At 35.7% G+C, this 16,182-nt stretch overlaps 1 protein-coding gene, 1 non-coding gene and 1 pseudogene across 3 annotated transcripts; 2 read left to right on the top strand and 1 right to left on the bottom strand.

Annotated features, from left to right (window-relative positions):
• Positions 1–1,493: 1,493 nt before the first annotated feature.
• On the top strand, positions 1,494–6,176 carry LOC146921875 (cytochrome b5-like). The gene is made up of 3 exons (XM_085715130.1): positions 1,494–2,649; positions 5,556–5,622; positions 5,738–6,176. Exons 1-3 carry the CDS (start codon positions 2,428–2,430, stop codon positions 5,962–5,964), a joined length of 516 nt encoding a protein of 171 aa, XP_085571256.1. The 5' UTR covers positions 1,494–2,427; the 3' UTR covers positions 5,965–6,176.
• Positions 6,177–8,877: 2,701 nt separating this feature from the next.
• TRNAN-GUU (transfer RNA asparagine (anticodon GUU)) lies at positions 8,878–8,951 on the bottom strand. Its single transcript has one exon. It is a non-coding gene; the product is annotated as a tRNA-Asn (tRNA).
• Positions 8,952–9,008: 57 nt separating this feature from the next.
• On the top strand, positions 9,009–13,018 carry LOC146921873 (pentatricopeptide repeat-containing protein At1g69290 pseudogene; annotated as a pseudogene). Its single transcript, XR_015012265.1, has 2 exons — positions 9,009–11,293; positions 12,310–13,018. The product of XR_015012265.1 is annotated as a pentatricopeptide repeat-containing protein At1g69290 pseudogene (transcript).
• The last annotated feature ends 3,164 nt before the right edge of the window (positions 13,019–16,182 follow it).

Genomic DNA, 16,182 nt, shown 5'->3' with positions numbered 1-16,182 from the left:
CCCATTATTATATGCACACAGACACGGATTGGATTGTATCCATACCTACGGGTACCCATACCCGATAATAAATTAAGTAAATTACTAATATATCTTTATATATCATATCTTATTACTTAAAGTTGGTACCTTATTGAAGAAAATTTTACCCCCCACCTAAAAATCCTCAATAATAACCTATTTTTATTTTAAATTTTTTTAATTCATCTTATTAAGTTCACCGTTTCCACTTCATTCACATCATAAAACATATAGATTATATAAGAATCATGAATTTTCTATGAATTATGTATGATTTATGAAATTTTGAGTGGATTATGTATGGATGTTTAAAAGTTGAAGTTTTTTGGTAATTAAAAAAAGTTATTATTTGTACCAAAAAATAAATAAATTCAAAACTCCATGGGTACCCATGGATACCTCAATACCCACGGGTACCCGTATAGTGAGTACCCACGAGGATACGGGGCGGGCACGGGTATCATACTTATCCAACGGGGCGGGGACGGGTATCATATTATCCGTACCCATGGGTATCCATTGACATCCCTAGCCTTTGCTGTAGATAATGTGAAAAGATTTATATACGTTGAAGCTAAAACACAAAATGATATAAATTAGGTAGAGAGGCTTTCAGCTATCTATCTGATGCAGAAGTTTGTTCGCCTGAAAGAACTGGATACTAAATTGCAGTTAATATCTGTCTTTGCTGTAGATCATGTGAAATGATTTATATATGTTGAAGCTGAAAGTCAAAATGATATAAATCAGACAGCTTTGGTAATAGGGTTTTCATTGGTTTATAGATAGATATCAATTATTACTGGAAACGTGTTTCTACCGCTGACAAAATATGTTTTCATTTGTTACTTGTGATCAAACCATTTTAAAGATTTAATTTTGTAATCCGTAATGCAAGAGTACTCTAAATATTGTATTATGGTTTATAATTATCTGTCATTTCACAATCTATCCTTCCAATATAATACTTTGTCAAATACGTTACTGAACCCCCGTGCGAAGCACGGGTTTGTAACTAGTATATTTAAAAAATAAAACCTCATGATATTTTTCTATAAGCAAATGTTAGTTGTTAGCGATCGTTAGAGGGGGGGAGGGTGAAAATGTTGGTTTCAGGAATCATCAAATGGAGACCTCCTTTCCTCAAAAAAAAAAAATAATAAATAAAAAAAATAAAGACCTTCTTATTTTTTCTTGAACGTCTATTAACTCATGAACCGAGCTACTTGTGTTAGGAAATAAACTTATGATTTAGTTTCACTATTATATTTAATGTATGATTTGTATAAAAAAAATAACTATATTTTTAAAGGGTCAAATAAAAAAAATTCCCTAAAAACAACGACAACAATCAAATTACGCCTTGTTAAAAATAAACAATCAAATTATACCATAATATTCTATGATAAATCATATTTTGGTGCAACACATTAATTCCTAAATCTTTCATAATATAATAGTTACTCTTATAGTTTTTCTAGATTTTCCGGTGAAATGAACATATTTGTGCTCCTTCAACTCTTTGACTAGATGTTGCATCTTTATCTTGTCTTCTCTTATAGACTTTCTACATCTACAACGTGCATTGTACACTTGTTTTATATTCGTCAAACTTTCTTTAGTTTTTTCCTTTCAAATCCATCAGCAAATTTCTAGGTGGCACCAAACTCTTTTTCAGCTCAGCAACTTTCTTCTTGTCTTCCTCTTTAATTTATTCGCAAGAAGGTGACCGTCTAACCTTGTCTCCATCTTATGGTTGTGAATTCCATTAAGAATAACCAACCACCACTCATTTATTTTATTGTCCAAGTAACCACGCATCCTAAACTCACATTCATATTTTCTTGAGCCCCGTGACTTCAAGCTTCAATTTCATTTTCCTCTTTGGTGGTTTGTATTCACCACTGCTTTGACAATGCAACATTAACATTGGTTTTTGGATACTGGATCTCTAGATATAGTAAATCGCGCCTTTGTTGCTTGTCGACGAACCCAATTAATCATATCATCTCAGATTTTTCATCTATCTTTGGTGAAAAAATTGGAGCGGTGTTTACTTCATTGTCATGAAGCTTGGAAACACCAGAAAGTTTCACTTTAACGGAAGCTTCAATAGAAAGTTTGACATTAATGGAAGCATTATAAGAAGCTTCAAACTTAGGCGGTTGCCAATCGACATTACTTGGTTTTGACTCAACCACATCATCAACCGTATTTTCAACCATAACTATCAATAAAGAATAAAAATATTGGAAAAAAAAATATCAATAACTTATCCAATGACTCGATGAAAAAAAAAATGAAATAAACACCAAAATTTAAAAAGGTGATAAATAGCAATTTTGAAAGTGAGATGAGTAATTTTTCAACAATGATAGCATATGAAACCGTGTTGTTTGTTGACCCATGAACCTGAAAGAAGACCAAGTACTACCAGGAATTCAAAGCTCAACAAAACAGTATCTATCTACCAATCAAAACATCTCCGTGCAGACTCTTCCTCTTTCAAACATCCTTGGACTCCAATCACAACTCACAAGCATGCCAACCCTCTCCAATTTCTACACCATTCAAGATGTATCCAACCACAAAACCAAAGACGATTGCTGGATCATCGTCGACGGAAAGGTACTACCTTTTTCATCAATCTCAATTTCCCCATCTGGGTCTTTCTCGTTTGTTTTCTGCACCTCTCTTTTTAATTGTGTCATTTTGTAATTTGGTTTTAATTTCTGTTTTGTTATAAGTAGTAATATTCTTTTCATTTTGTTTGATTATAATCCAATGTTGTTGTCTATTTTCTGTCTCTTTTAGATAATCTTTAATTTGAGGTTGTGAACACTGTCACTGGAATTCCGATGTTTTCTTTGTAATGCATTTGGTACAGATTTTGAGCTTTTATTGTTGAATAAATTAAGATGTAATATGAAAGGAAGTTATGTATTTGTCCATAACAGTGTCAAAAACATGAGAATTGAGAAACGTTGCCTACTATATATGAAAACTAAATTCATCTAAAAAAGTTTGTAATTACTAAGGTTTTATGTCACATGAACAAGATGTAGTGGAAGACATGGTTATGAAATATAACAATATGTTATTTATGACATGTTTCTAGTTATAGTTCCCAACTCAACAAAAGTGTTCATTTGCATTTGCTATTTATTTAGGACTGTCTGTCGCGTACAGACTTAAAAGACATTGTGGTTTATAAGTATATTCACAAAGAATTTGGATTCTACTCAATGCTCATGTTGCTTTTGTTGAGTTAGCTGAATTCATAGTTTTCCAATTGTGTCTAGAGTTTTCTACTTTTCTAATTTCCCACAATTTGGATGTTCCTTTTGCTTCGTGTCCTTCTATTCACAATGCCTCTTTGCAGACCATGTAGGTTGGGTGTTTTTTTTTCTCTCACGACATCGTTACTACATCTTGTATTTGCTAGGGTTCCCTCCAATTATGGCAACTCTCCTATGACCTGGTTCTCAACTGAGAACTTTAGGTTGGACCTAGTAAGTAGGGTGCTAGGCCGCCAGATGCTTAGTATTTCTGTGGTGCTAAATCCATGAATTAGGTTAGCTAGAAACCCTTTTATATAGGAGAGGTTTGGACTCCTTGCTTCCTCCTTAAGTCTTGTTTGCTTGCTCCTAAAGTGTCGCCGTCTCTATCTTGCTCTATAAGTTTAGAGGATACGGAGTAATTTGGATATGGGCCGAGCCCAACCATCCAGTCCAAGTTTACTCCAATTTTGGCTGCTCTTTGAACTCTCCTACGACCTAGTCTGCAGTGATATTATATCACCATGTTTTGTTGTTCATTGCTATAATTCCTATGTAGGATAGGTTGATGTTTTCTTTTACCAGTTTTCGCTATAGTTTTCATAATTAGGCTCTGGCTTGTATAACCTTATTCATAGACAAGAAGTTGTGTTTATGGCCTGTTTGGTAGGGCTCATATAAGATGGGCAGCTTAAAAAAGGGTCTACTGATGTACCACCTGAGAAATATTTGCCTTCATACCCTTTGCTTTTTAGGTTAGTTCCTCTTTCTCCCTCAAGTCACTATCCCTCTCCCTCTAGTACCTTCCTACCTCCACAGACAGCGTTTCGAGTTTAGAACATTCCTCTTCAGAAAATGAATATTTTTTGGACGCAAACTTTCCCTTCACCCTTTGCTGCCGCTAAATGTCTCAAAACCCAAAAACTAAATCCTGGCAACTCACAAACACAACCCTCAGTATCTCTATGCCTCACCAATGTTGTCTTCGTCGGCCTCTTCTTCATAGTCGCCTACTTCCTCCACTGTTGTTGGTGTGAGACAATACACAGTCCCATCCACATCGGTGGGTTAATAAGTGACTGTTGGAAAATAGAAGGAGATTTGGTGGAGATTTTGCAACGCCTTTCATTTGTGCTTGTTCACAAATCAACAGTCAAAGGTCTTTAAACGAAAGGGGAGAGGTTTAAGTCACAGGGAACCTAGGTGAAGTGTCGAAAAGTTGCAGTCTGCCGAGGTTTTTTCTCAAGGTCTTTACTTGGGTGAAGCCTCAAAAGGAACAAATGAAACGTGGTCAAAAATTGTTGCATTAGGCCTTTTTTCCCTCCCATAATCCATTAGATATGATAACTCATGAGTAAACTATACTCTGTCTCTATCTAGACACATAAACACGGACTAGTCTATGAATTAACTTTTGAGTTTAACAAAGATGGTGCACGGAAGCCAGGCCTTTGAATCAACCCTATTTCATTCAAATTTCAGTTTTGCAGAAAAACAATTCTGGGTTGTGTTCATTCTTTAGCTCCATGTCATTCACTTCGCAAAATCTGCATTTGAGTCTTGGTGTGTTCAGTTTCAGAAAATAGGGGTTTGTTCAAATTCCGCCACGATACAGTGCTATAGTCAATATGCGCCAACACTTTGTACTAAATTGTGCATCTCAGAACAATAACATTTTTTTCAAATTCTGCTACGCTAAATCGTTGCTATTTAACAACATTGGCTTATGCATATTCATAGCTTCACTAGGGGGTGAGTAGTGGGTACTGACTACTTGCTAGAAATCTAAAGCTTGGTGCTGTTCTGGGTTATGTTTCGGCTGATGGGCATTGCTTATGCTTGGTATGATAAATTGCAGCTATGAGCATTGGACACAGGGGTTGGGTTCTGGTCGTCTCATGGAGACGGTGGGAAGAGGAAAAACTTTAAGACATGTAGGCAGTAGACACAAATATTAAAGGAAATACATCATAACTGTTCAAAGCTACATATAATTATATGATCATGATATAAAATTGAATACTGGTGCACTACTTTTCAATGCTGTTTTGGTATTGCTTGGTTCTGGTCTGACTTCACTATTCGATTCTGTTCATATCTTATTTGCTATATTCTTGTTTTCTGATTCAAAACTTGTGTTGTAAGGCTATTGAGTCCAATATTCTATCAATGTTTTCTTCTATTGATGTCTTTTATGCCTCTCACTTCCCTTTGCTTCTCTATTTATTACACATCTTTTTTCATTTGCCAACGCAGGTATATGATGTGACACAATACTTGGATGACCATCCTGGCGGAGATGAAGTAATTCTCGACGCAACCGGTAATATTTCATATATTTTTGTTACCCTATGAACTGCATTACTAATCATGCAAAAATTCATCCAATATCCAAATTCACAATCTTATTAGATCCTTGTGTTTTAACTTTAATGAAGGGAGAGATGCAACTGAGGATTTTGAAGATGCTGGCCACAGCAAAAGTGCAAGAGAACTTATGGAGAAATATTATATTGGTGAGTTTGACACGTCGTCTCCAATTTCCACCAAGAAAGGTTTTTCTGAAAAGTTCATGCAGCTGAAGAATAAGCCATATTTGAGTTTTCCCGTAGCCGTAGTTGGCATCTCAGTGGTTGTTGGTTTCTTATACTTGCGGAAGAAATAATATTTATTTACGCAAGTCTACTGTTCATTCTTTTTTAAATTGTTGCTGGTGAAAATGAAGCATTGCAACAAATTTTGCATTGCTTGAAGCATAGAAAATATAAAAAAAGTGGCTTATTTATTTCAAAACTATAGTAATAAAAGAACAATTGATTGAAGCATAATGTTGCATTGGAGCATTGATTAGAAAATGATCAAACATGTTACTTGCAATTCATTGTTTTTTTTATTTGTGTTTATTTAGATTTAGTTTCTTTTATATAGTTTTTTTTTATGATTGATTTGCTATTGACTCTTTAACTTACGTATATCACTGTCAAACTTGAGAACTGTTGTTTTGTTTTTGTTCAATATCCCCCCGCAATGATATTAAGAGATTTTTCTACATCATGAACCGAACTTTGGAAGATGAGTTACACGGTACACAAAGTGTGAGTTTGTGGGTTAGGTCTCAAGCTGTCAAGAAGTGTGTGTGTGTGTGTGTGGGGGGGGGGGGGGGGGTGTGGGGGAAGGTGGTGGGATGGTTGAGGGTGGTGATTATTGGAGAATGGTAGTTAGTTAGTTTGATTTTAGGTACGGGTGGAAAGACAACTTAGGTGCATTTTTTGTTTTTCTAGAAAGGGAGTTATGAATTTTGGTGTATCTTTTTCTACTAATTTTACTCTTTATTAAATTCTTTTATTTAAAATTTTACCATTATTTTATCTATTCAAATAACTGAATTTAATCTTAATTTCAAATTTTAATCAAATTTGATTTGATATAATTCAATTTTAAATTTAAATTTTATACCAGATGACATCAATCTTAACATATCAAATTTAAACTAATTCTAATTTTGGATTACAAAATAAAAATAACAATGTTAAATGATAGAGTTCCGTCCAAAACTTTAATCTGAATTTTTACTATGATGGAGGTTGACTATAATCCTCATCGTTCTAAAAACTAATTCTAATTTTTTATTTCATTTTATACCATGTCAGACAATATATAAGCATGTAACATATAACCAACGTCTTTTTGGGATATGAGATTCTCACATTTGATGAGTCATGGTCGAAAATGTGTTTGTAAGTTGGGACACCCATTACAAGTAAGTTTTGCAAGGGTTAAATAATCTAATTCAAATTTTAAGAGTAATTAGACATCCATTTTTTATATTTTTTTACGACGTTGGACTGTTTTTCAAATGAACAACTTTAAAATGGAACTTTGACTTTTTTACGGAGAGAAAAATCATGTTAACAACTCTAAAAATCATGCCCCCATCAACTCAATTAGGCATCTTTTAAAGGCAATATAGTAAGAGCTCTCATAAGTGGAGAGGGATTATATTATGATTGAAATATGATAGTAATTGTCTTTGTAGAGGAGAGCAACTACGAAAGGTAATTCTTGTTTTCTCACTTATGTGTCACTGTAAAACCGTGATTGAAGATTCGTTTACCGTTGGATCGGGAATTTGATTTGTTCTATTTGCTATCGTATATTTATTGTTTTTTCTCATAGGTCCGTGCAAATTGAAGAAATTTTATTTCCGTTGTCTATAGCTTTGTTTGTGTGTCAGTTCTCCCTATCAGGAGCTACATAAGGGACATATGGTATCTAATTTCAAAACTATGTTACTTAAATTGCATCTGGTTGGGAGAATACTTTTGGCAAGTCTTCAAATAAAGTTCTTGATTTTATTTGCTGGAATTAGAATTTACCAAATTTTAAGGACTCCATGATAATAAATGGCTTGTATATATGATCAACCTCTTCTTAACAAAAGCACTTTGGTGGCCCTCACCAATTACCTCCAAAAGAATCTACTTGACCTTATTATCAATTCTCTTGGTCACCGTCTTCATCATAACGTTGCAAAGGCTTGTTGGTCTAAAATCCTTGAGACAGGAAGAATTCTTATGCTTTGGGATAAGAACAATGTAGGTCTTATTTATCACTTCTAGATCCTTTCCATTGTTGAGGAACAAGGATATAATGACATGGTGCTAGACATCACAGCCCACAGTATGCCAGTACCTTTGGGGAGTTTAAAATGTGCAACTAAAAAATGACTTGTTCAACTTCTATTTCAGTGAATCAACATGCACACCAATTTTTATGCTCATTTGTCAATTTTTCTTTCACAACCTCACACAGCTGCTTCTAAGTATACCATTTTTTTTAACATAAACATATGGGTATTTCTATCCCTTTTTGTGAAACACACTTACCTCCTACTTTGTCTCTGAATTACCTCTCCAGTTTTTAGTAACTCATTATTATGTTGCCACTCCAAGGCTTTCTTTATCTTGCCACTCCAAGGCTTTGAAGTCAACAATATCTTCTAGTGACTTTAAGAAACGATATATATCTGGGCTGGTCTTAAGATATTTGGTGCCTTAGACGAAACAATAAAATTGTGCCCTTTTAATTATTCTAATATTTTTTCTCTAAATTTTTTTTTATTCTAATAATTGGTGAGTAAAAATAACAATTTTGGTGCCAAAAAAAATGGTGCCCTTTTAATTTTGTTTGGTTTCCTATATTTTTTTTCAATGGTACCAATAATAACAATTTGGTTCGGTTCGAAATGGTTCGGTTCAGTTCAAAACAGTTCGATTCAATTCAAAACAGTTTGGTTTGGTTTGAAATGGAAATAGTTCAGTTCGGTTTAGTTCTTTTGAATTTTGCAAACAATTCAGTTTGGTTTGGTTCAATTTTCATCCTGAACCGAACCGAACTATATCCACACCTACTTGTTGAAATTTTTAATTTCTCCTTTGCATTTTCATAGATCGATGTTCTTGTATCTTGTCCTGTTTAAAATAGAAGAAAAAAAAATATACTGTAATAGAAGAAAAATAAAACAAAAAAAAAATAGAAGAAAAATAAAAATAAAACAAAAAACCTGAAAAGAAAAAGTCGCTAGAAGGAGGGGTTGAACCTCCGACCTTGTGGTTAACAGCCACACGCTCTAACCAACTGAGCTATTCCAGCTTCATGTTCATACTCTGATAGTAATTTAATATATTCATTAATGATACGTTGTGAGAAGCCATCACTGAACCGATCGAGAACGCAAAACATGCTTCAATTCACGACACTTTCAGTTCAATTGATGAATGAATGAAATGAATGAAGGATGGCGAAAAAGCTTTTGAAGCTGAATGTTGTTCCATATAGAACAAGATCATTCTCCTCCTCATCAAGTGAAACTCCATCTCTTTACTCATTCCTTCAACCTTCTTTATTCAAATTTAATCTCCATGATAATGATAATGAACCCCAAAATCATCTCCCAACTTCAGCACCACAATCACTCTCCCTCACACCTCAACAACTCACCACTCTTCAAACAACTCTCCATAAATCCCTTATCACATCTCAAACAGATGAAGCTTGGAAATCTTTCAAAACCCTCACTACCCATCATTCCTTCCCGTCTAAACCCCTCACTAATTCCCTTCTCATTCACTTATCCTCTCTTCCCGACATTCTCAATCTCAAAAGAGCTTTCGCTTCAACCCTCTTTCTCATCCAAAAATACCCCAATCTCCTTGAATTCAATACGATTCATACCATTCTTCTTTCCATGAAATCCGCCAACACTGCTCCTCCTGCCTTTTCACTTGTCAGATCAATGTTCAAGTATCGTTTTTTCATTCCTTTTCATTCGTGGGGCGGCGTGCTCGTTGATATTGCTAGGAACAATGACAACCTTGCTGCTTTCTTGCCTGTTTTTGAAGAGAACTGTAGGGTTGCTCTGGATGAGAAGCTTGACTTTATGATACCTGATGTTTCTGCTTGTAATGCTGCTCTTCAAGCCTGCTGTTTTCATCTTGAATCGGTAACTGATGCTGACAGAGTTGTTGGAATTATGTCCAAGCTCGGTGTTAAGCCTGATGTGTTTAGTTTTGGATTTCTTGCTTATTTATATGCACTTAAAGGGTTACAAGATAAGATAGATGAGTTAAAAGTTTTGATGAGTGGTTTTGGTTACTCCAAAAACAATAAATGTTTTTATTCTAATTTGATTAGTGGCTATGTTAAGGCTGGTGATTTAGTTTCTGTGGAGTCGACTATTCTTAGTAGTTTGAATGATAGAGATGATCACGAGGAAGTTTGGAATTTCGATAGAGACACTTTTTGTTTAGTAGTTAAGGAATATCTTAATAAGGGAAATATTAAGGGTTTAGCTAATTTGATTATTGAAGCTCAGAAATTGGAGTCTTCAAATATCAAAGTTGACGAGTCTATAGGTTTTGGTATTGTTAATGCTTGTGTTAGTATTGGATTATCAGACAAAGCACACAGTATTCTTGATGAGATGAATGCTTTGGGAGGCTCTGTGGGTCTTGGGGTCTATGTCCCGATCTTGAAGGCTTACTGCAAAGAGAATCGAACTGCGGAGGCTACTCTATTGGTGACGGAGATTAGTAGTTCAGGTCTAAAGTTGGACGTGGAAACCTATGATGCTCTGATAGAAACATCCATGTCCGGTCAAGACTTTCAGTCGGTCTTTTCTCTGTTTAGGGACATGAGAGGGGCGAGGGTTCTTGATTTGAAAGGGAGTTACTTGACTATAATGACAGGTTTGATGGAGAATCATCGACCTGAATTGATGGCAGCTTTCTTAGATGAGGTGGTTGAGGATCCTCGTATTGAAGTTGGTACTCATGATTGGAATTCTATAATCCACGCTTTTTGTAAAGCTGGGAGGCTAGAAGATGCAAGAAGGACTTTCAGAAGGATGACATTCCTGCAATTCGAGCCAAATGATCAGACTTACTTGTCCCTGATTAACGGATATGTTTCGGCAGAAAAATATTTTGATGTAATGATGTTGTGGAACGAGGTTAAGAGAAAGTTAGCGGGGGATGGGCCAAAGGGGATCAAATTTGACCAGAATCTGGTTGATGCGTTCCTGTATGCTATGGTCAAGGGAGGTTTCTTTGATGCTGTGATGCAAGTTGTGGAGAAATCTAAAGAGATGAAAATATTTGTTGATAAGTGGAGATACAAGCAAGCGTTCATGGAGACACATAAAAAGCTCAAAGTGGCCAGGTTAAGGAAAAAGAATGTCAGAAAAATGGAAGCGCTTATTGCTTTTAAGAATTGGGCTGGCTTAAATGCATGAACTGTATGCACAGCTGAGTGACATCTTATCCCATGGATTAAACCACCACTTCAGGATAAAACCAGTCTTCGTGGTTAGGGAAATGACAGTTGACGAAGGATTCATTTCAAAATGGGAGTTCTTTCAAGAAGCGGACTTTAATTTCACAAATTCAGAACACTTTTTACATACTTTGATAGCAACGGAAGTTTTGTCCCGACGGGTACTCCACAATGTCCCACTCTTTTTATTACTTTTGATGTTATATAAAGCAATTATTTGACAATCTTTTTAAAAGTTTAGATAGCTAATTATTGCATTTGGGCCAAGTGCAGTCTAATCATTTTTACCATTTTGTTCTCTGTTTTCTTCCGCCGTTACTCATTGATTGTCGTCCTCAGCTGTTTTCTTGTACATAGAATTGGAACTGTATACACACATTGAATCAATAAACTTCATGTGATTTGAATATTCCCGAGAAAAATATGGTTTAGAGTTGACAGCTTTATCGTCAACCATATACTAAGGATGAAGTGACATGAAACACTAAAGCATATTAAATACCAGTATACCACCATACATATTAGAGTTCAATATTATACACTTAAACCATTGTTAGTAAGAACTTCTTTGCTTTCAATTTTCTTAAGAACTTCTTTGCTTTCAATTTTCTCTTTCCTTGTTTTTTGCTCCCAACGAGTTGCTTTCAATTTTATAGCATTTCCTCCCCCTCTCTCACAAACTAACTACAAACATTTGCTTATAGTAAAACATAAAAACTAAGCACTATATTTGAACTTGGTTAGGAGCAGGGCATTCTCCTTCACCAAAACTCATATCTTCAGGTTTAATTTTTTATTCAGCCTTGTATATTTTCAATTTCAAAGCTCAAAAACTGTTTCAAGTTAGTTCACAGTTGAGGTTTATTATACTGGATCAGTTGCAAATAGTGGGGACAGTGATTTTTCATTCATCAGTATAACATAATTGCTTAATATGAAAATGACAAATTGTGACTTTTAACCCTAAGAAAAAGAAAATGTGACTGCATAAAAAGTTAGGAATCCCAACTGAAAATCCGAAGTAGTTGAAACTGCCGCCACTTAATTATTTTGAAGCAAACATCCTTCAGTTTACGGTGGTTGTATCCACAACCTCACGACCAGACTTTTCATTGTGCAACATCAAACATTTAAATTGAGATTTTGTGGTTTTGTCATGAGTATCATGTGCATGCAGGTTTATGTACAATTGGAGAGTCTATACTATTGTTTGTTCACATGATGCCACTGTCGTCAAATTTTAGCCATGGCGACGCCGTGGTGTTACAGCATTGTGGACTTTGTACCAGCCTCCATAAGCCGCAACACCTATATATATTCGCCATGTTTTTGGACCTCCATAAGCTGCAACATCATGCTTGTATGGCAGATTTTTTTGTTGGCCTCCCTAATACACGATTGACAAAACTGCATGATGGTGCCATGAGTGTGTCAATTAAATTTAGGTGTGTTTTATCTTGGAAAAGAAATTGGGAAGGAAGCGTCAACTTAAAGGGAGTGGATGGTTGGCTGAGATAGAAGAGATTGAACTTGGTAGATGGAGAAATTTGAAGTGCTTCATGATGCATTGGTAGTTAGAATAAGCTTAAAATAATTTCATTATGCCTTTGATCTTTTAGCATAATTTATTTTCTAGGCAGCATATGGATAAATGACAAAAGGAAGAGTGTGAGCGAGATTAGATTATCATCTATTTATTTAGGAACGAGCTTCATCTTTGAACTTGTACTCTTGTTTTGTCACTGCTAATCATAAGCAAATGACTTCATTTATTCTTGTATTTATTGAATATGATGCCCAGATACAGAATAACTATTTGTTACTCTTATTCTTCATATAGGAAATGGCTTAGGTTTCACAAAGTATCCACAATCTGATGGTAATAACACTTTGTTTTAAGGACTAAGGAGAGAAAAAAATGGATCGAAGTGCTTTTGTATTTATCAATTGCAAGACTGGTCATTGGGTTAAGAATGACGTGAGTTAAGCTTTTCTTCACTACAAAAGTGAAACTTGGCTTCCCTAGGCATGTTGGCAGGAAGGACTATTTCCTTTGCATTAGTGTGCCTTAGGAAGGCAGAGTAAACTTTTGTGATGAAAAAAATCTCTAGCAAACATATCATTAGCCATTGTATTTACTTGTTGAAAAATATATTCTAAAATGGGTATTGGAGCCGGCTATCATGATTTTATTTGTAAAGTAGTTCTTCTCCTTTCTCACTTTTTGTAACTTTTTCTTTTTTCTTATTCTTTTTTGTGTTACTTTGACAAAGGGCTTGGGTAATGTACAGGAACAAGACAACATTTCCGTTTCACCATTTTTTTCATTCAGTGTCAGAGTGGGTTACTAGGTGGATTGGTCTTCAACGGGGTTACTTGGTTGTGTTTTTAGTTTGTGGAGTTTTAACTTTAAATTTTTGTATTGCTCATTTATGTTCTTTCAAATACTGAGTCCAATTATAGAGGTTTGTTTTTTTATTGTGGAGTTTTCATGTGTTCTCTCTTTGTAGACATCATATTATCAGTGTAAATAAATTACGTTGGTTGTATTCCATTTGACTCAAATTGTTTTACATTTTTTGATATAGAGGTCTTAGGTCCAGTGATTTTATTGTGTTTCTCAGTGAAATTTTCGTTGTGCCGATTCTACTATACATATGTTTTCCTTAGAGCTACGAAATTGTTATTCTTTGTATAACAATGTTTATGAAGTCTGTGTCAAGGATATAAGAAAGAAGGGTCAAAGTTTTTTTTTTTTGTATTTATCAATTGCAAGACCTGTCATTATGTTTAGAATGAGGTGGGTTAAGATTTTCTTCACCAGAACAAAAGTGAAACTTGGCTTCCCTTGGCGTGTTGGTACGAAGGAATGAGCATGAGCATCTTTCAATTTTGGTACGAAGGGAAATTTTGATCAAGTCAGTGTTGCAAGCTATCCCCTCTTATGTCATGAGAATCTTTCAATTACCTGCTACGCTTATTACTGCTATTGAAAGAATGATGAATTCCTTTTGGTGGGGGCATGGTAGGTCCTCCAATCGTGGTATTAACTGGTTAAGCTGGGAAAAATTGTCCATACATAAAACTCAAGGTGGTTTGGGTTTTAAAGATCTCTCGGCGTTTAATTTGGCTATGTTAGGCAAGTAAGGGTGGAAATTCATGTCAGAACCCAACTCTCGTGTCACATTTTTAAAGCGCGGTACTTACCCAATAAGTCTTACCTTACAGCAACCATCGGGCACAATCCACGTTATGTGTGGCAAAACATTCTCCGTGTTTGCTTTATTGTTCGCTGCGGAGCGCGTTGGAGTATTGGTTCAGGTAACAATATTCCTATCCTGAATGAACCTTGGTTGTGCAATGGTGACAGTATCGACGGGAATATAGCAGCAGCGCATTTTGTCCGCCATACTTCTATTAATAGCCTTTTGGATCCATATGCGAAGCGGGGGAATGAACTTGTGGTTCGGCAGGTTTTTAGTGACAACATTGCAGTACAGATTTTAAACACTCAATTGTTTGAACAAGTGCAGCAAGATCGTTTGATTTGGAAAGCCGAAAAACACGGTCATTATTCGGTTCGTAGCGCCTACCGTTTATGTGTGAACGAACTCATTGACGTATCACATCTTCGCAGGCCGGGCTATTGGTCTGGAATTTGGAGACTCAAAGTCCCACCAAAGGTGAAGAACTTGGTTTGGCGAATGTGTCGAGGTTGTTTGCCCACCCGGATTAGACTACATGATAAAGGGGTTCATTGTCCAACTGATTGTGTAAATTGCGATTCTGGGCAGGAAGATTTTGCTCATCTGTTCTTTGCATGTCCTTGCGATTCAAGTATGGACAGGGGCCGGTTTATGGACTGACATTGATTTTGCTGTTGCTACTGCTCATACGGCTGAGGAGGCTATATTTTCACTTCTGTAGAACCTCTCTACTGTGCGGCAAAACACATGGTTATGTTATTATGGAGTTTGTGGAAATACCGTAATTTAAAGGTTCGGGAGGACGTAACGGAGTCATGTGCAGCTGTGATTGAACATGCTAAAGTTCTGCGGGATGACTGCACCACACGGTCTGCAACAACAGTCTGCTTCTGATGCAGTTCAGCTGCTGTTCTTGCGGCATCTGCTACTGCTGAACCACAACAGATCAAGTGGCAGCCCCCTGCGAGTGGTCGGTTCAAATGTAACGTTGACGCGGCTTTTTCTATCCCCCGTAATCGTACAGGTGTTGGTATTTGTCTTTGGGATGACGAAGGGACTTTTGTTCTTGCCAAAACTGTGAACTTTGAAGGTGTGTACTCTGTTGAGGTGGGAGAAGCTTTAGGTTTGTTCCATGCAATTCAATGGTTGAGTGATATGCAAATGGACAACATTGATTTTGGAGTAGACTCAAAAATCACAAAAGATGCATTTACTGCTAGACGAGATGATATCAGAGTTTGGGCATATTGTTGAAGCGTCTCGTTCTATGTTTCACTTCAAATTTTCCAACTCTCGGGTGGAGTTTGTTAGACGACAAATCAATGTGGTAGCTCATATTCTTGCTAGAGAGGCCACATTATTAGCTAGTCCTGCAGTTTATTATGCTATGCCCAATTGTATTGAATCTTCAATTATAAATGAAATGCTATAAACGCCTTTTCTTAAAAAATAAAATAATATTTACCTGAACATTATTTTCTCTCCCTACATCTTTGAGTACTCCTGCAGATTTTAGTAGCCTACATCTTTGAGTACTCCTGCAGATTTTAGTAGCCTTCATTTTGTCCATTAAATGTACTCACCATTTTGTGAATTGTGTAAAATTTTAGGATAAAGCATACGATGTTCAATGAAATTGAGCTAATAAACAACTTCATAACTAAAATTGGAAAGTGTGTTAACTCATTGCTTCCAACTCTAATGTAAAAACAACGTAGAAGTATCATATAATTCAATTTAAGCTTTGAAATTGTTTGATTTTACCTGTACTCAGTTTATCATGCACTATATAGAGAGTGTTAGTTTATAGGACCCAGTTTAAAAAATTGAAATGTATTAATTAT

Source organism: Medicago sativa, chromosome 5, assembly GCF_051527215.1.
Source record: "Medicago sativa cultivar Bolivia chromosome 5, Bolivia_mono, whole genome shotgun sequence".
Taxonomy (NCBI): domain Eukaryota; kingdom Viridiplantae; phylum Streptophyta; class Magnoliopsida; order Fabales; family Fabaceae; genus Medicago; species Medicago sativa.
Note: the sequence above shows the minus strand (reverse complement) of the source record. Positions and strands in the feature narration are given on the sequence as shown.

Excerpts from the sequence above, each read along its gene's own strand:
- LOC146921875 (XM_085715130.1), top strand. The coding sequence starts at position 2,428 with ATGAACCTGAAAGAAGACCAAGTACTACCAGGAATTCAAAGCTCAACA. Across the intron at positions 2,650-5,555 it reads GGATCATCGTCGACGGAAAG|GTATATGATGTGACACAATA; the intron begins GTACTACCTTTT and ends TTGCCAACGCAG. Across the intron at positions 5,623-5,737 it reads AGTAATTCTCGACGCAACCG|GGAGAGATGCAACTGAGGAT; the intron begins GTAATATTTCAT and ends ACTTTAATGAAG.